The sequence below is a fragment of the Battus philenor genome, unplaced genomic scaffold (genome assembly GCF_028537555.1).
Source record: "Battus philenor isolate CCGP_79_NKW_IND1 unplaced genomic scaffold, ilBatPhil1.0.hap1 SCAF_10, whole genome shotgun sequence".
Lineage (NCBI taxonomy): Eukaryota > Metazoa > Arthropoda > Insecta > Lepidoptera > Papilionidae > Battus > Battus philenor.
In genome coordinates this window covers 15129269-15154451 of record NW_027181662.1, presented here as the reverse complement: position 1 = coordinate 15154451, position 25183 = coordinate 15129269, and the positions used below count along the sequence as shown (strand labels likewise).

The window sequence follows — 25183 nt, the reverse complement described above, 5'->3', positions numbered from 1 at the left end:
GAGGTATATATTTATTCAGAAATGACTAACTAAATTTAATTTCTTGATAGCAATCATAGTGTACGAGCCGTCTAACTTTCATTATACGTTAAAAATAATGTAATATAACAGAGGTCGCAAACTTTTTCATTCGGAAATGTAAAAAATTATAATTTTTAAAATTTCTACACAATTCTGCACAATTTTTTTATTTCGCTCTAAAATTTTTCTTCATTTCATCTAAAGTTTTAGATAAAAAAGTAATGGATTTATTCACAAGAAATTTTGCATCTATTCATATATAAGTTTTTATTCAAACCATTTTTAGTAATAAATATATGATATTATTAAATAACTTCTTATTTAATTAAAAATCACTATTACTTCGCTAACAACAATATTAGAGGAAGAGATGGCGCCTAATGTTATTCAATATATTCAGAACGATTTTTTAATGTTTTTTTTTTTTTTGCGTATAAAACAAATGCATCGCTGTTTGCATCATTACTTAAGAGAAAAGAAAAATTTTATTCAAGTTTTTACAAGTTTTAGGAATAGAGATATCTTTTGTAACTGTAATGAAACATTGTAATGTGGAGTAAACAGCCATGCTGTTCCATACGGAATATTTTTGTTGTAGTTTCCATGGCCTTTTGTATACCAGTGGGAATAACAACACGCACGGTGTGTCAAATAGCCGTTTCGAAGTGTGGCGTCACTTATGGCGGCGTTCTTGAAGGCGTGTCCCATGTCAAATAAGACGGTTGTTCAAAGGGAGTCGATACCGTTGAAAGTGTGTCGTCGGTTGAGGACCGCGGTATAATTGTGCGATAGATAGCTTCTAGTGTGGTGGTTATAACGTATTTAAATTTGTATATTTGGGATATTTGTATATTTAATTTGGTTTTTGTAAATGTTTCAACTTTTCGTAAGATATAATTTTCGTCTTTAGGCGCTGCCCGAATACTAATGTATATTTATAAAATAGATTAAATTGAAGTTTAAATTAAAGTCATCGAGCAAAGGAGAGGACTTAGCTTAACTAATATCGAATTAGGAATGAGATACGTAGACTAACGAAAATAATAGACATAGCCTAGTGAATTAAAAATAAATAACAGATATTACAAAGTGAAATACAAATAATTTTTTTTTGTTGATTTATTGATATTAATTGATGCAGTTAATAAATGTAATATAGCTTACAGTGAACTGTATTCATTTTATATATTTTATAAGGTAAGTGAAGGTGAACACCAAAACAAACGAATAGTTTATATGGTGCAATAATTAAATAATTTGTACTTTTTTGTGAAACGAAAAAAAAAAACAATTAAGTTAGTGACAGTGGGCAGGCTGGATAAGGAATTGATGGCTGGAGCATTCAGGTTCTGAAGTGAAGATCACGGGCCAACAAGCGGAATGCAGGACATCCACATAGATCTTTTATGACCATAGGAAGTTGCTGGATGCAAGCCGTTTCCATCCGGTCATATTGGTAATCTCTGGGAAAGGTTTTTGTTCAGTAGTGGACGTCTTAGTGGTTGAAGTTTGATTTTATTAACGTTTTTGGCTTTATATTTTAATATCAGTAGCCATGCAATGATTTTTTAACGCATCTTACACTGTTGGGCGCTTAGGCTAAAACCTATTTTAAGGCAGCGAAATACGAGGGATTCTAGGGACCTAGGCTCAGTCCGCGACATAACATAATTTCACCGGGTCGAGATACGTTAAATAGTGCCAGTGATATCTACTTCGTCATAAGCAATTGGGCAAAGACAACTGATCAGAATCTGTTTATACATATTTAGAAATGGAAGCTTAAAGTAAATTATTTCTCAATACCAAATAATAGGTATACAAAGGATGATATTAAAATGAACACTTTATATAAATTTATTTATTAAAATTTTTATTTATAAGATTTTTTGGTTGTACGATCACAGTATTGCCATTTAAAATAAATGCATATTATAGTAGCATTTAGCTACCGGTCGTTTTTTAACTATGATACAATTTATTTAAAATTAGAATAGCTTTTATTGTTTTTTTTTTTTAATTATTATCTGGCAGTGACATATTTAATAAGGTTACAATGATAATTTTTTATCGATTACATTTTTCTGTGTATTAGTTTTTTAAAATCTTACGACATTTAGCTATAAGTACCTTAATATTATACATTACATCTAAAAATCTCAAAATTTATTATGAATGTCAAAAGGTGTTATTAAGAATTTTTTTTTTAGAATTTAATGTATTTTGTTTTGTACAAAAAGACTTATGGGGCTTCATCCGTGAGCTCATCGCAACGATCTTCCAGCTCGTACTGAAAAAGAAATTATTTGTTTTAAAAAATTGTTTCTAAATTTATTGCTTTCTGTGTAAATATTTTAAATTATTTTAATTAACTATCGTCTGTGCTGTCAAGCAATATTGTCCAAAAAAGATTTTATGTGACAGTTATTTTAAAAAGTGAATGGAACGAATTTCATTTTATTAAAAAATATTCAGATATAAACATATGTGTTTTAAAAAAAAATGGTTTATTTTACTAACAAATGGAATAATTATTTATTTTTTAAATTTAAATAAATAATGCTAAAGAGGAGATTTAGCTCTTATATACATATTATAGCAAATTATATATATTTAGTTTTACTTAATTTTGTTTACCGATTACCAAAAAACTATTATTTTCTTGTTTGAAATAACAAATTTTGTATATACTTTTCGTTAATGATTATTGATCTGTGATAAAATTATTTGTTGATTTAAAAAGAAACATGAATTTAGATGGTCCATTCAGTTATTTAATTTTAAATTGGATATAATTTTGAATATTTCTGGACGGTGCAATTAATTCAAAATTTATCGTTACCTCATCGAGTTGCAGGCACTTGCCCCACTCGGCGAGTGTGATGCGGTGGTCATTGTCTTCGTCGCAGAGGTCTAGGAAGGGTCCGATGCAATGCTCCAGGGCCATCAGAGGCGCGCGGATCGGGAACAGCTCGTGACGGGATACAAACCTTAAAAATAATTAAGAAATTAAGTACTCAATTATTAATAAAGTTACCAGATGAAACTAAAAATATTACCATAAATATTCTACCAAAACGGTAATAATATAATTTTAAGAAATTATGTTTATTATTTTTTTCGTATTGATACGTAATTATGATAAATATTGATCGAAAAGCTATACGAGAGTTGAACCCCTTAAAATAAAAGGTAGAAAATTTTCGCATACAACTTGAAAACCATCAAACATTTTGGCATTGTCGAAGGGAGAAGAAGTAAGACAAAAATCTGGTGAAAATAAGTTAAAATTGGAAACGTGTCAAGCGGGCGGACTAGGGTTTCATTTGAACAACTTTGGAATATTCCTCATATAGCTTTAAAATAGAATCAGCGTATCCATTTCAATCATTTTGGTAAGTAATTGTTTCCGGGTAAAAAACTGACCGGTCGTTGTCGTGGGCATCCAGGTCGCACCACTTCCAAATGGCGGCGTTTGTCCAGCGACGAGTGAGATTGGATTCTGCTTCCCTCTCCATCTGCAGGTAATGAGGTGTCAGCTCACGACGCTCCGCCATGTCGCGCATGATGTTGAACAGCCAGTCGCGCATGCGACGCGGGAAGTCCGACATTTCACTTTCGGTACATAACTGCAAAAAAATACAAAAAAGATATGAATACACGATAATACAAAACGTCAGGTGAAGTGGAGAATCCTGGCTGACGAGATCGAATGAAACATTCTGTACTCGCAGATTTTACGTCTTTAGCGAGTATTTCCTATAACTTAGTATCAGTAATATACATAAAAAATATTCAATTTAAAATTTATTCATTGACATCAGCTAATAGATGCCCACTGCAAGGGATACGCTTCACCCAAAGATGGGCACGATGGCTGGTATTGCGTCACTCGCATTCAGTAACTTCTCGCAACCTATAATTATGTTTTCACATCACTCTAATATATGTTATATTTATTTATTTTTTAATGCGAGAGGCCAAAAACTTCAATCATTACAAAATCTGCAAGAACGGGTAGTAGACAATAAATCATTTTAGGATACGATTTTATTTATTATTTTTGTACAGGATTTACCGTACGTTAATTGAGCTGTAAATTCACTCCTTTCAAGTTTTTACACCTAAAATCAATAACGCTGTATAAATTCTGCCAACATTCGTAATATTAGAAGGACGAAGTCGAATGTGGTCTATAAGAGACTGACTCCACTCAAACACCATTTCACCAATGTAGAAGCGTGTGTGAATCTCTAGGGAATCCGATTATTTTAAATGACATTATTTACCACAATGAAATTCCTACTCAAATCTTTGGTACATACATCGAACAGGGGAATCCCACGCCAAAGCTCTATATTTACGTCGAGCGAAAGAGAGCGCTCTACAATACTTCTCGCCTTGCGATTTGCCGACGGTTTTTTTTGGCTGAATATTGTTTTCATAGTTTTAAGAATTGGTATAAATATGGGCTAAGTTTGATCAAAATACACACTTGTAGTTCGGACTTCGTGTTGTCTTTACCTCAAAGACTAACCGGCCCTAGGAAAAATCTTACACTACCTATCAGTGTCACGCTTAGATATACTATTCAAAAAAATCTTCATATAATATCTGTCCGTACAAACACTAGATCTAAATTCTTCCCTAGTTACAATATACAATGATCTCAAAACTATGTCGCCTGGTTTCGACACCTTAAGTGTATTTATATGCTGAAATAATATGAAGAAAACATTAGGTTGTGGGTAGAGCAGGTCTGGTGGGACAAATTGTCCAAGGTTCCTTACCGGCATCTCCCGACAAGCTCCGTAGTAGTCGATCTGCACGTGGTGGTATTGCGGACCACGGCACAGCTCCGAGTTGTCCAGGCACAAGCAGCGCTGACGGTAGACCTCGCAGTCTGAAGACCAGGTCTCGTTGTGGTGGGTACACACCTGGTAAATAAGAATTTCAACTTAACACTATCTTACAATGTAAAGAAAATATTTCACCAAATTGCCGAGATGCAACCAAAAATGAACAGATCCGTAAACGGATGTAAGGATCCGATATAAATTAGCAGATCGGCAGGTTGAAGTTGCAGTTGGCAGACGCTGGGGCCTTAAGATTCTGATGTAAAGAGAATAAATTGGAAACCACAGATTAAAGCGTTCATTCTGGTGGGGGACCATATTAAAGGTCGTCGGAGGGGGCAGATGCGTGCCATTTTCAGCCGGTCCTATTGATTCGGTCCACCTAATGGGGGATCTACCCTACTTCTCGAGCGATGTGCCCTGCCAATAGCCACTTTAAACCAGCAATTTTTTAAGCCATATCAGTTAATGAGACTAATATTAGTATAGTTTAGGACATATTGTCCTTGATCTGAAATGTAAAGTCACCTTGCGTCGTGAATCTGTTTCGTAAGGGCACTCCTTGATGCAATTGCACACGGCGTCGCCGTGCTCATCGATTTCACAGACGCGGCCCGCGCTGCAGTGCACCTTCAGGCATGGGTCTGTTGAATTATAACAAAATAAATATATTTAAATTTAGAATCACATATTTTTAAATTTTACGAGTATGTAAATTTATAAATCTCTGATTCTAAATTTAAAATACAGTCGTAAAGATCTAGAATTAGTATTTGGAATCGAAAACTATTTTTTATAAACAGCTGGAGCAGATTTAAAAATATTTTTTGTCACAAAATACGTCAGCAGCGGCGCATCCAACAGGGGAATCCCACGCCGACGCGCTGTATATTTAAGTCGAGCATAAGAGAGAGAGTGCATTACAATACTCCTCGCCTTGTGATTGGCCGACGGTTTTTATTAGTTAAATATTGTTTTCATAGTTTTAAGAATCGGCATAAATATGGCCTAAGCTTGATTAAATACAAACATTTCTATTTTGAACTTCGCGTTTTCATTACCCCTAAGGCGTTTTGGCCCTATAAGATTAAGATCTACGATCAGGGATACAAAGTGGCTATTTGATAAGTTATTTGGACAGTGATTTCTTGAGCGATTTGGAAGCGTAGTTTAGACTAAGCGAAAGTATACTTTGTGTTAAAGTAGGGTGACCATCTGATTTGCGAATAAAGAACTCCTTGTGAACCAGTGGTGTTTCATTTCGAGTCAGAACCCACAGTGCGTAACAGTATACTTACCATCGATAAAGACTTCATTGTCGGCGTTCCCTTCGTTAGAGTTTTCATTCAGAATTTCATTAACTCTTGCCTTCTCGGATTCCTGAAATTTATATAAATATCAGTCACTACTTATTTTTAAGAAAATTGTTAAGAAATATTTACTAGATTTTTGATAGTATCCTTTAATTATTTTATTATAATATGCTATATACATATGTATGTATGTTTTGTACACGTTATCTGCCCGTTATTTATACCTCTACTGTTTCCATACTATGGTTGTATGGAAGAGATTGCCTCGTGGGATAAGATCGCCCATTGTACTTTTTTATTAATATAAAACTTTGTATATGTTTTCTAACTTGCATAGTAAATAGTATTAAATACTTTTTAGATGCTATTTCATATTCAATAATGTTAGATGTTCGAATAACGTTTGGTTGATCGATCGTGCCGCGGGGAAGTCCCGCCTCTCGCTCAACCGCCAGTCTTGCTCGGTCCACGCACCGAGAATGTCGTCTATTTATACCGCTCCGAATCTCAGTTCATCAATCTAGTTAGTGTTTAAAGTAAATATCTACTATAATAAACTATTACAATATATACGTAATTCCTTTAAATTTTCAAACTGTGTAATTTTATTCGTGTAATGTATTTTGATATCTCTGTACCATTAAAAGTTTAGAGGGAAACAGTACCAAACTTTTTAAATAAGTAATGAAAAATATTTTAAAAGACCTGGAAACGACGTTCATCCAGGCGCTCCGCCATGCCAAGTTCCAAATGCTCAGCTTCAGCTTCCTCTCGCGGTGGGATGGGACGGTGTGGCGCCTCCGTGGTGGTGGTGCGCAGACGACGGTGCCGTCTGCGGTGTCTCTGTACAATAAAAATAAACGATACGTTGACAAAAGCATGGTAGAATCTAGGACAGTGGTCAACTGTACTCTGTTGACCACTGTTCAAACTACGATTTGAAGCATAGTTCTACTGGTTGTGGTCATTTTTTTTCTCTTTATATATCCACTATATGACCAGTCTCTCAGAATTGGTATGTACTACGTGACCTTTCTTATAGTTACAGTGCAACTATGTACTACTGTGATCAAGAAGTAACGTGTATTTGTTTATAAAATATAAATTCTTTATTTATATTTCCAAATCAATTTTATCCCTTTAAAGTAATCCCCGTCTGGAAAAACGCACTTTTGCCATCGCTTTTCTAACAGTCGGTATAGTCTTTTCTGGTATAGCCTTTAAGACCTTCAATTCAGTTTTTATCTCATTCAACTATGTCAGAACGGCATCCCCGCTTTGGTCTTTTGAGTTTGCTTGTAGAATTCGCACGAAGTAAAATAAGGCGAATGCGATGATTGCGGAACTATATGAGTAGAGTTATTGACATATTCATGATATATTCCCGCAAGTGTACTTTCTATACTAGTATTCTGTAAAAGTGTTCCGCTTGGAACATTAATTCGGTTAACTTCACCAAAAAGTTTTTTTTTTTATTTTGTTTAGATATGGAACCTCTTTTTACTCCTAAATATTTGTATATTTAAAGGATTATACAAATTATTAACCCTCACCTCTGCGTCGGCTGTCCACACGACCGCGACCAACAGCGCCAGGAACAGAAGACGTCCCCTCATTTTCCTTTATCCTGCAAAAAGAGAAAATTTATTAAAATAATCTTTTTAACGCAGCAACATTAAAAGTATCAAGAACAAATTGTCTATGTTTCTATCGTTTTATTAAATATCCTATAGCCCAGAAGCAAAATTCAAAACGCATATTAAAAGTAAACTGACAGGATAGGCTAGGCTTTATTATAAGCCTAGAAAAATCTATAAATTATCCGCTTAAGCGATCTAAGCGACCTCTTAATACAGTGAAATTGCAATATATTAAGCTTTGATCTTTGACAAATAATACTTCGAAATATTACTTCTTTAGTAAATTAACCCTTTCCACTCCAAGGATTTTATGCAGCATCGATAAAATTTAACTGAATTATAGTATCTTCCGATTCTAGAATATGTTTCATTCGTTCGTGATTCAAACATTTTAGTAACAAAAATCTTTCCTGTTTTAAAATTTTCCGCAAAAACAAGTATTACACCATGTCGAGTATCAGTCGACAGTGGAGCTTGTGGAACAAAATCAGTGTCGAGTGACACTCGACATTGGAGTGGAAAGGGTTAACTCAAAGAATTCATTTCTTGACCATGTTATGTTTTGTTTTATATACAACGTAATGACATAAACAAACACGCGCATGCATTACGGCGTTTGGTCATTGTGTACCTACGTTACTTAGTCATTCACCGGTAATGTATGCGACATCGTTTAAATTTACGTCATCTAGCATATAATTTGCGTGTATTAGTACGTATCTTCTACTTCCTTTCAGTCAATAGACGCCCACTACAAGGCATAAGCTATCCTCATAGATCGCCACTTTGACCGGTCTTGCATTGCCCGTATCTAGCCACTTCTCGCAACCTAGACTATGTCATCAGTTCATATAGACTCTAGGTCCTAGAGTGTGGACTACCCACGCATGATCTACCCACTCGTGATCACTACTCGAGAACCTTTCGGTTACAACTGCCGAAGGTTTCACGAGCTATGTCTCCCGCCGCCTGCCATTTCAGACGAGGAATTCGTCGACCTTACTTCTTCTGCAGATCAAATTATTTCTAATTTTTATATATCTTAATCATTGTTTATGCAGGTGATCACTTTGAAATACGTTAATACATTTTTACATCGCATGCATCTGATGGCAAACATATTTGTTTCTGGAACTATATTACTTCACACCATGAACTAAATGTGATCTTCGAGAAACTTCCAGAATATTATTCCGCATATCAACCGTTGTAATAGTTGAACAGACGTCCCAGATTCGTTAAAACTAGTATCTAGGACACCTGAAATGCACTGAACATCAATACCGAAGCAACAACGATTCTCAGAAGTCATTGTACCAAAATAGCGTGTAAACCTTTAATGCTGTTTGGTTTACTTCTCAGTATTGACGTGTTCAAGTTGATTTTACAGCCTGTTGAGAGTTATTGCGACTGCTACAATGTTTATTGTCTACGCATGTGGTATAAGTAAGTCAAATATTAATATATTGTTAAATACTGTGGGTTCTGACTCTAAATGAAACATCACTGGTTCACAAGGAGTCTTTTACAAATCAGATGGTCGCTTAATCCAAACTACGCTTTCAAATCGCTTAAGAAATTACTGTCTAAATAACTTCCCAAATAGTCATTTTGTATCACTGATCGTAGATCATAGATAACTCGATCAACAACACTGCACTGTCGACCTGGAGAGCACACCTATTTATACTACGAATAAGGTTCTAGTATTCGCGATAGTACTCTGTTAGAATTTCAGAGAACCGTACACAAAAATTTATGAATAACTTCAAGGTTACGCGTGTTTAAAGCATTTCTTGATCCTAGGATTCCGTTTTTATTGTTCAGTGGGTTCTGTAACTCGTGCTTTGTAACAATATGAATTTTAGAGACATTTTGATCGTGCAACCTATGGCCGTAGGGGCCGAAAGGTTCTGGACTAGCTTAGGTGGAACTGCAACATAGCCAAGGTCGCAGGTAGTTCCTGGATGCGGTCAGTGCAGGACCAGTCTTCGTAGTGATTTTTGGGGGAGGCCTAGGCCTTGCAGTGGGCACCTAATAAAGCTGGTTTAGGTGGTCTCTCCAGGGTTACTCTGTAATATGTCGTCGTCATTTCAGGACATAGGCGTCCACTACAGGGCATAGTATTCCCCAAGGATATCTATGGTAGGGTGTACCGTAATCAACATGCTTGGGAGGCGGGTTGACGAATGTATTAACACAAAACATTACTTTTTTATGCCCACCCTTTTGAGGACCTCTCCTTGTCATGTTTGGGCACGGACGTTACAATGTCTCAATATTTTTTAATTTTTATATTTTTATTGCCATTTCTGCTTTCTTTCCTCACACATGATTTCTTCCTTTTCCTCATATCTTTTACACATTTTTTCATTCTTCACGTCAATTTAAGTATTAAGGGGGGAAATTCGAAAACTGGACTCTCGAAATGAGTTTTACCTTTAATCGATTTAATATATATATATATATATATATATATATATATATATATATAACTTAGGGGAGCGAAGTTAAGAATTTTAGATAGGCTATGGTGGAACATGGCAACTAAAAGGTTGCAAAATACTAGTCTAGAGGCTTCATTTCTTACTTCCTATTTCCTCCAAATTATTACTTTATGGTGTTTAACCTTAAAATATTATATTTTCGTGATAACAAAATAAAAATAAATTAAACAGAGCCTAGAAGTTATTATAAAACCGTTGTACCGCTTGCCGCGTAGAAAACAGATTCCCGTCGAGTGATTGTTTTCAAATTATATATATACACTATCTGACGGATCAGAGATATGCTTTGAGAGAATAGATAATATTTTGATATATACAAACGTGGAATTTATAAGAATTATAACATTTCGTTGTTAAGACAATATCAGGCAAAATACAGAGCCATGAACAGTAATATATTTGGGATTTTTCTGTTATATCGAATCAGAGATAAGGAGATTTGTAAATGAAAGAAATTAGCCAATATAGTTCAGGATACCAGTTAAGCTTACAGGCCTGATATATAAGAGCATGATAAGACCTGTTCTGACTTATGGGAGTGAAACATGAGCCGAAATGAAGATGCTTCGGTAGATGTGCTGAGTAATGAGGCTCGATAAAATACGCAACGAGTACATTCGCGGTAGCCTTCATCGCTGATAAGCTACAAGAGAGTCCACTTAGATGGTACGGACACGTGAAGATCTTCTGAATACATCGGGAATGTCCCTATGGATCTAAGCATTTCTGGGTCCAGAAGAAGAGGAAGACCGAAAACAAGATGGGCAGAAACCATAGCGAAAGACATGACTGCCTGCAATGTTTCCTCAAACGACGTGTCCAATCGCGCGAGGTGGAGAAAGAAGATAAGGAAAGCAGATCCCATGATCAGATGGGATTAATAATGCTCAGGAGAGAGAGAGAGTTCAGCAAATTTGCAAGTTGATGTAACAATGGGCCAGCCACATACGTTAAACAGAAGGTCACGGGATGACTAGATAAGATTCTAATTGTTAGATTAATAACGAAAAGATAAAATAAGGATTGTTTGAAATTAACGATCGTTCGCCATCTTTTATTTTACAACACAAACAGGAAGTTACATTACTATAGAGTTAAATATTTATTTGTCACTTGCACACTTAGTAACACAGTATATGTTGTCCATTCATAAACTTAATAAAAGACGCTTTTAGGTTATTTTTTTTAAAAGAGCAACTGTTGACATTCCTGGCGGCACTTTTAGACAAGACAGCGCTAACGGTTGTAGATTACATTTTATAATGTTGCTACTTGAATAAAGATATTTTGAATTTGTATTTAAGATCGAAAGACGCAGAATAAAGAACAGTTCCTCGTCTTAAAGGTAATATATGAAGGAAGTCTCACGGTTGACATAATGAAGACAACTTGCCTTGTACATTTTTGGGGAGTATTTTTAAGGTACCATAATAGTTTGGAGATTGCAATTTTCTGGAATAAAAGTATAATCCTTTGGGAATTATTATAAAGTGTACAATCCTATGAATTATTTTTCAGTCGACGTATCAAACCAAGAAAGTTATTAAAACATAAAACTTAAATACATAAATAAATATATTATTTTTAATTAATTTATATTTAATATATATGTTTATTTAAAAAGAATTCTCTCAGTAAGTTTTAATTTGAAAGATTGAGTGAATAGCTGTTGGTCCTCCGAGCGTCGCCCCCGGGAGGACGTTGCACCCTCTCGGGTTACAAGTTCAGCTGACGCGGCGGAGCCCCTCTGCTCTCCGCCCTCCGTCCCGGCGTCGGCGCGAACTGCGCTGACATCTACACAACTCTTATCGAGTTTTAATAACGCCTAGCACTTGAGCCTAGCTACCTAACCTAACTAACATATATCTGTAAGAAAATAATAAAAAATTCTGTGAAAAATTAAATAAATTTGCCCGAAAAGTCCCTGTCCCACAAAAGATAGGGGGTACGAGAGGCCCCCAATAGCGGGGGCCAATTAAATAAAAAAAAACATATATCTGTATGTATAAATGTAATAATTATGTCGAAATATGTACACTAAGTAATTGGTGTAAAATTCTTTAAAAATATATAGCTCATTTTGGTGTTTTTAATATATGGCATACCCTAATAAAAATCACTGGTTTCATAACAATATATTTTCATAAATAATTAACAACGTAATAACTAAAGCGTTTTTTAAAATTCGAATTACTATAATAATTATTGTTTATTATCTGTTACTGCATCCTTTGTACTGCCAGTACTTATTGTCCTGTCATTGGCTTATTTATATAGATAAAATAATGCTAAATACATATATATTTGCTGCCATGTAATGTATGATATACACTAATAAAAATCATTGGTTTGACGTAATAACCAAAGTGTTTTTAAATTTCGAATTATATATATTCAATATAATTATTGTTTATTATCTGTGGACTCTGTACTGTCAGATGTTGTTGACCTGTCGTATTCCAACAGAAAAATAAAAGAAATATATATATACAGGTTCGTTGGTGGACAGTGTAAAAACCCTTTTTCGCGCTGATAGAAGCGAGCGCCTTCCAGCGACATTCATGATGATTCTATGTTGAAAAAAAAAACTACATATGTTTGCTTTGCGAAAACTCAGGTTAATGAAGGTGTAATTAACTTTAGATAAATGTTTCCAGAATTCCACACGACCCGTAATTCTAGATATTAAAACAAATATGATATGCTGTGTTAGCGAAATGTAAATGCCGCATCCGATTACCTAAGCACATCGTTGTCACCACGGCATTGCGTCACCTGTACAGTCAGCGACAGCGGTGTTTATATACAAAAGTACAGTCACAGCCAATTGGTACTTATTTGCGTTTATATCATACCTTAAATATTATAATAAAAATTATAGATACCGTAAAGATAATACATATAGCTAACTTATAATAATATATGTAATGTAGGTTAAAGTTGTGAAAGTTTTGAAAGAGTATTTTTAAAACATTTTTGTGTCACCTTAGCCTTTCTAAAATTTTTACGATCACGTTGTAACATATATATTTTCAATATTAATGCGAAATAGTTAAACTCCTGTTGAGTTTACTTCAAAATTGCCCTCTTTAATAATCAAATTGCCCCCTTGTGGGGCGAAGGCCCGACGTTGGTTCTTTTCTTCTATTAGAATGCAACAGACAAATAGCTTACAGTACAAAGTCTGCACAGACAGATAGTTGATAATAATTAATATTAATATGTATTAATTCGAATTTTTCTTACTATATTTTCATTGTTTATTATTTATTTCTGTAACATTGATTTTTGGATCCCTGTACCAAACATTAATGAGTTATATATTCACTTATTTAAAACTTTTACACGTATAATCAATCATCCTGTATTTATAAATAATTTTTGTCAAGCAGCATTATTAAAATCTTCGCTTTGAAAATGATTCAGCGAAAATACTTTTGGCCAATATGTGTAAGTACATTTTATTTTTGGTTATTCTCCATTTTTATATATATATTAAAAATTTAAACATAACGATATATGTAAAATATACGATATATGTAAAATATACGATATATATAAACATATATGTGATATACATCAATATTTCTAACGTCACCGCGGCTGTCATATGTTTATTTGATTAAAATGGTTTGAACAAAGATTCTATATATTGTTTGACTTGTCATTAATGACTGTACCATGTACTGATCTCATCGTCTCGATCTGTTTAAAGTATATTGTTCGCAAACTCGCAAATTACTTCAGCAGAAACTTTAATTGGAGCATTCAAAATTCACAGCTATATTTTTCGTGACCATTTTGTTTCTATACTTTCGGAGAACAACGCCATCTATCGTTCATTTAAAGAACTACGCCATAAATAAAATTAAAGCCGGACTTTCATCAAACAAAATAATTATTTATGAAAAATAATGTTTTAATTATTTTTATAGATCTCACCAATAATAGATAAGTCAGTAATTAGACTAGTATGATTAAATTTTTATTTAAAAAATTGGGACAGAAAAATAAAAAAAAATATTACCAATATTACGCGTTACATATTTCGTTATTAAATATAGTAAAATGGAAAGATTAATGGATGATATGAATCCGTACGTCTTATTGTCCCTTGGAAAAAAGATAGAGTAATTGATTGATTGATTTGTCAAAAGCTTCGAGTTGGTACATTATACTTATAAAATATTATATATATATATGTATTTTAAAATCCCGGTAAATGTTCCAAATGATATTTCCAAGAAAGAATTTGCTTTGTCATATTGTCATTCATTTATGATTTATTAATGTATCAGCAACTGATTTATAGAATTGTTATATCTTAAAAATGCAATCAGACGATTTATTTTTTATTAACATTAGCAAAACGTGACCGTAAGCCAAAACATAATGTTACATTCGCAACTGCTACTTCGGAATTTTCCTGGAACTCCCAACGGGGTCAGTTCCCCAGAACTTGTATCGTATACCTATATTATTTTACTATATAAAATATGAACAGATTCGAACTTGAGTCATAACTTTAAGTGAATGTGCAGTTCTTATAACAAAATATTTGAACAATTGCCCCATTAATAACTTTCGCGGCTCTTATAAAGTCTTTTGAAACCATATTAATAATACACTGTATCCATAACAGATTTTTAGTTTTGATTGATTATTTTTAAGCACACAGCCTTGAAGAAGATTGCGCGCTAGAGAAAACATTTTCATATATATTGGTCATTCATTCATCAGTTCATATAAGTGGTCAACTGAAATGGATCATTTACCTAGATAGTAATATGAATTATTGAAAACAAAGTCCTCGCTTATTTCCAAACATGTATATCATAAACATTTCTTTAAATGAGATAACGGAGAGTAGGAAAAAAAATTGGCCAGATTTAAGTAAGAACCATGATATTAGACAGTCTGTCCATATGGATGAAATAATAGAAGAAATAGTGAAATTAGCGAAACAAAACCAGTTTAGATGAGGTAAGTATGGAAGACGTCAAAGAAATAGTTCAAGAAACAGCGACGAGTGTTGTGTTGGCTAGTGATGAACTGAAGGAATTAATTTAACAAAAAGTAAACAAAAATATTGATAGTAATGATTTCGAAGAGCGAAAAGAACTTTAGAAGTCGTTTGTAAAAAGTAATTTGTCCACTTGAACTCAAATTATGAAGCAATTTGTTGTAAATTTGACAGAAGTTCAAAAGAAAGACAATACCTTGTAGTTGCTTTATCTAATTTCTATTAAATTCTAACAGGACGATATAGGAAAAATAAAGATACATTTGATGCCTTCTTAGACTAGACCAGATGATATGTTTTTATTTTTGTAATAAGTAAATGTTTTGTTTTATTTTTATTTAAAAAAGGAATATTATTACTTACTTAATACGTAAAAAAATTTCTATGTATCATCCTCTTACCGTGTTAACATAACGTCGTTAAGCACTGTTTCGTATTACGCTCTACTTTAATAGAACCTATTTTACGCGTTAAACGGGGTCTCAATCATATCTGAATAGAATAATTACATGCAATTTTTATATGACGACGCCTCCAATTGAAGTAAGGCCTGCATCTGATTTATAGTCGCGCTGATTGAAGAAAGAATACGGTGATTGCATGAATGGAAGTTATAGAGGAACATTTGTTTCTATTGACCCAGTTATACGATCACCTCGCATTTCAATTGTCTGCGTACATTCATCGTTTGACATTAGACCTTTTGTTATAGTAATACAAACATATATTTAAGAGCTTTTTTTAATAGAACAACGAAACAGCTAGAATTATTAACAATACATCGACAATTACACATTGAAATCACCAACACTAGGCGTGATTGTGGTATATACCCCATAGATCCATTATAGCTGTGTAGTGTGCTTCTATGATGATGAAACGACGACGCCTGATGTTTATATCATCATGAATGTATAGCTCATAGAAGCCAACTGGCATAAGCCTTCCGAAAGTTTGCAATGATGACTGATCATGCGCTGAACGCATCAAGTTAGAACATCTACCATCAACACTAACGCCCTCTCGGGCACCCTTGTGTCAGAATGCTAAGCGGGTATTATAGACGAATGACAACCAAAGCCGAGGTCTCCTCAAGTTATATCTAACAGCCCGAGGCGAAGCTACCCCGGGATTTCTGAAGTTTCGCTGATCTAAAAGAGATCTTGGACTAGGCTCTGCTCCCTGCCACTTTATACAAGTGGAATCTGCAATGAACATTCATTCAAAAAAAACCTACGCACAGAAACGTGATCTCTCAATTCTAGCTTCATTTGCAAGCTCATATTCACGAGGCATGAAGAGATATAGCTATCGTGATTCTAAGAGGTGGAATTGGAAAAGAGAAGATCTATAACCGAACAAAGCTAATAGTCCAGCTAATTGACAGTAGACAAACCATATAGCTAGGAATAGATAGCCGTGGAGGCTTTAAGGATCTGGATCTCCATAGACTGGTAAGCGTAGGGTTTCCAACCACAAGATGGACAGAACCTTGTTAAGGTCCTCGGAAGACTCTGGATATAAGTCGCTTCCAGCCTATCCTATTGGAAATCCACTGCTGGACATGTCTCCTGTGTAACATGTCGCAAAAGCTTTGTATCATATATTTTATATATTAAAGCGAAAGGGTTAAGCACATTTCAAGTTCACTTTTAAATTGCCCCCCTTAACAATCAAATTGCCTCCTTGTGGGGCAGTGGGCCCCACGTTGCGAAACACAGGTTTAAAACATGTATAATGTTATAACGTTTACCAAATATACATATCAAACCGATTTACAATTATTTAAAATTAAAATTTACATAATAATTATCTCTGAGAAATTTATTTTAATAAAATCTAACATGAGATATTATTATATAAAATTTATTAATATTAAAAACTTTAAAGATGTAACAAATTCAAAAAAAAAACAATGGCATTGTTTCCGTTTAAATTGCAGGATTGAACTCCTAGCGGCAACTAACTCAAGCAATACAGACTATGAATAATCGTCCAATATAATTTTAATTGACCATAACATCGTTCTTGCTCCACATATAAACGGGAACACAATATGGCTGTTGTCACGAATATTTTTAAACATTCATCAAAGCCGATAACCCGGCGCCCGCGTGCACCCTGACCGAATCTACGTATCTATGCCGCGACGTTGACGACAAAAAATCCGCCATCTTGTTTCGCGGAAGCGAAACTGTCAAAAATGACTGAATTTTAAATATAATCTTTTCATTACCCTATTATTAATATTTGCCTCGTAATCATAAATGTTTTAATAATAAATGCTTTGATTTGATGAATTTGTAATGTAATACTAATTGTGTAATTAAAATTTTCGTGCGAAACATGCAATTGGACTTTGAATTCGACTATTTTTACTATTGCGTATCCTAAATTCGTTACAGCTCATTATAATTATATTCACTTTCAAAGATTTATAATTATTAAGTTTATTAAATAATATTTTTAACTGCTTATATGTTGTAAATTAAAATTTAAAATTGATTTTATATTCCTTTTCTTTTATTTTTTATGTTTTGTTTATTTATTCGAAAGAATATTTAGGTTAAATGTGCTATTATAAATAGATCTGTTTTGATATAAACTAGGTCGTTACTTTGATTGTTTTATTAATATAAATATTTAATAGAATTTAACTTTAAAGCTATATTTGCTGGCAAATGAGTGATATATTCTTCTATAAAGCTTTCACACTTATTTTCATTCGCCTCTATTGATGATATCTATATGTAGATATGAAGATATTGTATATGTATAGATATGAAGGTATTGAATTGTCGGTCCACTCGTGATCGCCCATCGAGAACCTTCGATTTCATCTTTTTGATTCGATCTAGCAACGAAACTAAACATAGCCCTCTCCATTGGTCGTTGGGTGACCAAGACGCTTTTTATTAGGCCCATCATCAGTGACATATATATCCATATATCATCATTGGCAACACACATCGGTTGCTATTGAATAGCTATTATTCTTAGCATTTCGGAAAACGTTAGTGCTTGAAGAAGTAGCGGTAGACAGTTGATATATGAGTGCTTCACACAAGGCGGTGTTGCCAGAGTTTATGAATTTAATTAATAATACAAGAATAATAATATGAGCGAATAAATGTTATGTTGAAATAGATTTACGTTATCTGTAGAGGGATGTGACGTCATTTTATAATTGTAACCGACTTCCAGGGAATTTTGTATGCGACCGGCGCCCACGCGTTTTCCCCTCTCCGCACCCTACCCCGGCTTCCTCCAATCTTATCAATACTGATTCATTGCAAATATACTGCATATGTTAAATTAATCTTAATAATCTAGAATTTGTAGAGGACAGAGATTTGAAATAGTAGGTTACAGGTTCGATTACCGATATACAATCTTAAATAATTCACATTTTATGCATTAATTATATAAGATTGCCATTGCTCAAAAACAAGCTTCCAGAGGATTGGCAGCTGCGTCCTCTGTGGACCATAATACTATACTGTAATCACCAACCACGCATACCAATGGCGATTATGGTATATCTCGCTCATATATATTTTTGGGGTAAAACTATGTCTTGCAATGGGAGTCTATGGGTTCAAACGAAGATCGACTATTACATTAATACTAAATATAAATATATATTTTCTCATAATAAATACTACTAAGAAACTTAAAATGACAAAACATATGACAGGTTATGTGTTTGTATTTTATTGTCAAATTAAAATTCATTTAAATAGATTATTAATAGATGACATAACACAATGTTGCCATTCGACAGTAGAATAATTCCTGATCTGGGCTTGATCAACGACCACAGATAATAAAAAACGGATTTTGATTTAGTAATCTAACTTAATGAAAACTTATTAAAAATGTGGTCGTGTGAATTTAACTAAAGCGATATTACTTTCCGATCCCACTAATAATATAAGAAGGTATAGTATTAGTGTCTATTTTGATATATTTTTATTTAACTTAGAACATATACAAAGTATGATACAAAATTATTCATCAGTAATTACCGAGTGGCGTTGAAAAAAAAATAAAAACTTTGTTTGAAACGACCACTAAAACTGTGAACTAAATCTAATTTCGTAACGTAATATTAAATAAAATGTATGTCATTATCACATCAAATTTTTTATAGTAAATAAACTACGCCTAGCTTGTTCTAGATATCAGAGAATTCCTGTGTATTAAATGGAACAACATATTTATATTTAATTATTATTGATTTTTTTTATTTAATCTTATTTGTATCGCTAGGGTTTTTTTACAATATTTATTTTCGGTTAAACTAAACGCAGATAGTTGGGAGAGGGTTGCCACTATTTAATACGGATCTTCTCCTCCCAGCTGCCAGGCACGACAGCGTAATTATTAATGATTAGAAATAAAAACTTGTTAAAAATATAGTCGTCTGAATTTAACTTGAGAAAGCGACATTACTTACCGGTCCCCCTAATATTTACTTTAATTAACTGTGTCATATTTAAGCATACAAATTACAAGTTTCTATCAATAAATTAGCTCTCAAGAAAGTCGTCAGTTTTATTTTTTATCCAAACCATTACATTACTTTTGAAATCGTGTCTATACTTTTACATTTAGAATGACTTTTTTGTATAAAAATATACCAAGAAAATACAGGACTGCATGTCCTGGAGAAATTAATCAATGAATTGTAAAAAAAATCCGCACTGAGAGGCGGTCCCAATAGCCCCAAAGTGGGTCGAACTGAGCAACGGCAGCTTGCGAGGTTGCCACGACGGAAGCCGGCTTATCGCCGGCCACAGATAGCGTGACCCCGTCCAGATAAATGAATAAAAAACAAATGTTTTTATGTCGCCCTCCGATTGCGGGTACAATAACAAATGTAACGTTAATTCGCGGCTACCGCGTCACAGTTTTACAACTACCCACAGGTTTTAACCTAACCCTCTTTCCGCCACCTTATGTGAAAACCTTAATATACCTCCGTTCAACTTATCAGACCTCCTCAAAAAAAATCTACGGCAAAATCTTGAGGAGTTGGCCCGGCAAATAATCCTAAACCTCAAGGCATTTAACAGTCTGTAGCGCTTGGGCAGCGACTTGAAATAAATATGTACCAATTAATGCATATTCGAGTAAAACTTCCAAATTTTATTGTTTATACGTATACATTTTAGCTGTATTTACTCATAAGAAAAATTGTAATGATAAAACGCTGTCGTGTCTCGCAGTTATGAGAAGAAAGATTTGTATCAAATAGCGGCAACCCTCTCCCAGCTGTTTGTGCTTAGTAAAAGCGAAAAAAAATTGTAAACAACACTAGCGATACAAATTAGAATTAATTTATAAAACCCTCTTTCCTCTTTCATCTCGAAGTTGAGATAGGCAAGAAAGTAGACGAAGAAAGGGTCGTCTCACTCATTATATTTTTCAGGCAGATAAGTGGTACAGCTAATCATGAGAAAGACTACTTGAAAACAAAACGTAAATGCTAATAAAAATAAAATGAGTAAATTCAATTATCCGTGTCATTAAATAAAAAAAAAATTAAAAGTGTAAGCAACGCTGCACAATAAGAATCAATATAATTGATAATATAGACGAGGAAACAAAGGCGACGTGTGAAAGAATATCAAAAAGAAAAGAATGAAAGATTTTATGAACGATGTGAGAAGAAGAGAGAAAGAATGTGTGAAGGAAGAGCAATAAAAATAAAATTTAAAAAAAATATTTACGCTCGCATTGTAACGTCCCTGTCTCTAACAAAACAGGGGAGATGAGAAAAAAAAACTTTGGCTTATTGTATTCTATTGAGCTAGGAATTTTAAATTTCATCGCAGAAAGCATAACAAGCTGTTACAAGGGGAAGACGGGTTTTGAAAAGTCAAATATCTCGTGAGGTTAAGACTTATGGACGATTCCGTAAAAGCATTTGATCCATGTATCTTTGGGCGCTTTTTGCCGATCACCGTCCTACCAAGACATGTCTCTCTATACCGTTGTCTTTCTTTTACATAACGTGGCAAAAGTATTGATATATTTCAAAGTGAATGACTGATGGTGTCACTTATTCTTGGACTCTCGGGATATTAGTGTTTCGCTGTAATTATTTAATATTATGTGTTTAAATTAAGTTTTATCAATCGGGGACTTCTTTTTTTAAAAACTAAACTAACAGCTTATTGAGAGCAGATTTTGGGACTCTATTTGTAATGGACCGCGATTCCGGTAGAGTTGATTTTGGGACTATATTTCAAAAAGAGATCGATTCTTCTAGAGTTGATTTTGGGTCTCTTTTTCTATTGGAATGCGATTCTCTCTAGTCGATTTTGGGACTATTTTTCCATCGGAGTACGATTCTCGCGAGTCGATTTTGGTACTCTTTTTCTATTGTAGTGCGATTCTCCTTAAGTCAATTTTGAGACTATGAGTCTAAGTTAGAAATCTGGTGAGCGGAGATTCCTCCGGAGCCTATGTTAAAACTAAATCTATTATCATCCGATGTCCCTCACGTTATTGAGTTGTTTTTCTTAGGCAAGATGTTGAGCGCTTGCGCTGCAAGTTTCTGCTATTATTTTTGTAAAATAACCATGTCACGAGCTATTTACGCGGACGTTGATTCGATTGCTATTGATTCTGAAACAAGTCAAAATACGTATATCTCGAAGTTTACGTGCGTTCTTGCAAAAATTGCCTTGCAGTCGAACGTTTAAACAGGCTTAAGAGCAAAACAAAATAAGTTTCATTAGTATCGTGTAATATATCACAAAATAGTCAAAATATTAATAGCTATTATTTGCATTTTAACAAAACAAATCACTAACAGTTCATTGCGTGTTGAATTAGAAGCAAGATTTTAATCTTTAGTTACAGATATGTACGAAAAACAAAAATTTGAGGTTATAATTTTTTTTCATTCTTCAACCTAATAATTGTCCACGGCCTATATCTAAACGTTATTAAATGTATAAAAAAAACAATATAAAACCGCCAAATGTGTCGATCGGAAGACAAAATAAATTAGTAAATAAGCCATAACAAACAATGAGTGATGTAAATTTGTAAGCGAAACAATCGAAGTGCATGCAATCAAAATTCGTAAACAAAAAACAAACACAACAGCCGGCGGGGGAGAATGCGTTTGCAACGTCCGGTCACTTGTTAAATAATATTCCAAACATATCCAATGACGTTTTATCAATGGTTGCCCAGCAAATATTACTAGAACTTGCGATAATAGATCGCTGGTTTGATTCCTAGGATACAGACTCATATAATTACCACTAATAAGTTTCCTGATGATGGAAGGCATCCTTGTTGTACTATAATAACACACATATCGCCAACCCGCCTTTCAAGTGTGGCGATTATGGCATATCCCTACGATAGACATCTTTGAGGGAGATACTATGCCTTGCAGCGGGTGTCTATTGGTTGAAACGTCAAGTGAAAGCCTATCCAGTTATGAACGCAAATCTGCGATTTAACAATCTAAAGGCCTATATTATGTAAATTATAAAACATTTGACAGCGCTTATGTTTACAATTCAACTATTTAATAATTACATATACAGGTTATTTGTGTTTTAAAAGTTATAAATGTGTGTAGTATATTTATTAGCAAAAAGATTTAAAGCTATTTCCAATTAACCTTTAATCAATTTTTTTTTATTGAAATGCGACTTCTGGCAACACAATCAACAAAATTGACTAAAAAGTTCCAATATATATTAACACGTGAGCAATCAATGTGCGACACGATAAGTAATTTAAAATAATTTTCATATCAAGTTAACTTCGTTTTAAAATATGGGTCGCGGTTCAAAAAGGTTAATACAACATCGATATATTTTAAATTAAACCGATAAAAAATATATAATTGAGTTTTTATCGAGTATCTTTATTGGCATTACGTTGATAGATCTCTGTCAATAAAGAAAAAAATATATATTAAAGATTAAACGCAGAGTTTTTATTATTTTATTTTCATAACGATATTATTTAGAACATAACCTCAATTTGACACAAGGTATTTGGTTTTCATGTAGAAGCTGTAAATCGATGAATATACAACTCATTCGCTGTCAATCAATGTATTTATATTACACCCTATAAAAAAGAAATGGATTCCAAAAATTATAATTAGCATTATTAATAAAGTAAGAAAAAGGTTTTTTTAAAATTCAGTTTACTACATATTAAAATTAATTATTATTTACTACATTTTGTAAGAAGTATTGGCCTGTCGCATTCCAATAGAGTTTCAGAGTGATCACATTATATAAGTTCTTTAGAAGGTAAAAATTTGTTTTTTTTCCTATAAATGAGCTGTAAATTCAGCCCTTAAAAGCTATTATATCTATAACCAATTCCTGGATAATTTTAATATTATGTGTTAAAATAAAAAAAAATAGTCATGGAAGTCCCCCTTAAAATAACCGCTTTTACAATTCAACTTCTACCAACGAACTAGCGGTTTACACTAAAAATTATTTTCTAAAATCTAAACATTATTAATTTTTATGATAATCTAATTTTAAACACCGTATTTAATGTCATACAGATAAAATTGCAAATTAAAAATATTTTTTGTCAGCAAACGCTACATTATTCTCGACAATATAATTACCAACTATAAACTACTTTCGTTTTATAATTCATCATTTATATTCAATAAATTAAGTGTTTGAAAAAATAATAAAAAGCTTCACATTCCCGCTTTCATCCCGTCTATAGTTAACTGTCAAAAAATGTCTTAATGAACAAGACAATTGTTTTGAGAAAAAAAAGTAATGATTTTATAATAATTTCAAATAAGCTTGTACCCGTCTTATTATTAATAAAATGCTTTTACGTAATTATATAGTATGTTTGAATTAACATTGAGTAACAAAAAGCTTATACGAACGATTCTTAAAAAACTTCATGGAATCCAGGCGCTTCCTGGAACCTGTTTTGAGTTAAGCGTTCCCTTAGCTGTTCCTGAATTTCGCTTTTTTACTAACTGTGATACGACCACGGCCGCTTATATTCGTGAAATGATTTTTAGATACGAAATAAATAAGCATTATGTTGTTGTTTATAATGTAAAAAAATATTTGACGATACATTTAATTTATGTATAAATTATACACGCTATATTATTGTCTTAGAAGATATTTTTTATCGATTTTAATATTTAATTGTAAATATGTAATTATAAAATTAAAACCACAAAAATATGACAATGTTTTAACTAATTGTTAAATACGAAATCGACAAAAAAAATATAACATAATGTTGTTAACTAATAGTTAAAAAATATCTATAAAATAATAATTGACGTTTATATATATGTGGCATAATAGTTATGTTGTCGTCCTTAAATTGAAATAAAAAAATCCGTTCGGATATACGTACTAGCACTCACCGTATATAAAATTCCCGCCAATAGTCGTGGCTGCCTCTCGGAGTTCGCCCTCCGACTGCCGAGTTCGGCGCGCGCGCCTCTGCATGACAACGTCATTCAGCATATCGTAGTCAAACCAATAATATCAGCTTTATGCTAAAGCTATAACTTTGGTGTGCTAAATAAAACCATGCTCCAGTAAATTAAAAAAAAATGGACATAACTTCTTTTTATATTCTGTTTATATTCATATTATTTTTAATATTGGACTTTAAGTGATCACATCAAAATAAAAAATATAAAAGAAAACTTAATTCAAGGGAGTCTGATATTAAATTGACGTTTCATGTTAAATCCTCTACTTAAAATAAACCAATTTATGAATATAGGCATAGGGGCTATATACAAATAGTTTTTGCATACAGTACATAGTTT

At 33.2% G+C, this 25183-nt stretch overlaps 1 protein-coding gene across 1 annotated transcript; it reads right to left on the bottom strand.

Moving 5' to 3' along the window:
- Positions 1-1890: 1890 nt before the first annotated feature.
- SPARC (secreted protein, acidic, cysteine-rich) lies at positions 1891-24844 on the bottom strand. Its single transcript, XM_068766957.1, has 9 exons — positions 24770-24844; positions 7744-7817; positions 6896-7033; positions 6176-6257; positions 5406-5521; positions 4812-4958; positions 3448-3650; positions 2864-3011; positions 1891-2311 (listed from the first exon to the last, which is right to left on the bottom strand). The coding sequence occupies exons 2-9, from the start codon at positions 7804-7806 to the stop codon at positions 2264-2266; spliced, it is 945 nt and encodes a 314-aa protein (XP_068623058.1). The 5' UTR covers positions 7807-7817; positions 24770-24844; the 3' UTR covers positions 1891-2263.
- Positions 24845-25183: the final 339 nt, after the last annotated feature.

What these genes read in the sequence shown, in the direction of transcription:
- SPARC (XM_068766957.1), bottom strand. Translation starts at nt 7,806, where the DNA reads ATGAGGGGACGTCTTCTGTTCCTGGCGCTGTTGGTCGCGGTCGTGTGG. An exon ending in AAACAGATTCACGACGCAAG is followed by an intron (nt 4,959 to 5,405) that starts GTGACTTTACAT and finishes CTTATTTACCAG; the next exon opens with GTGTGTACCCACCACAACGA. An exon ending in AGTGCCTGCAACTCGATGAG is followed by an intron (nt 2,312 to 2,863) that starts GTAACGATAAAT and finishes TTTCTTTTTCAG; the next exon opens with TACGAGCTGGAAGATCGTTG.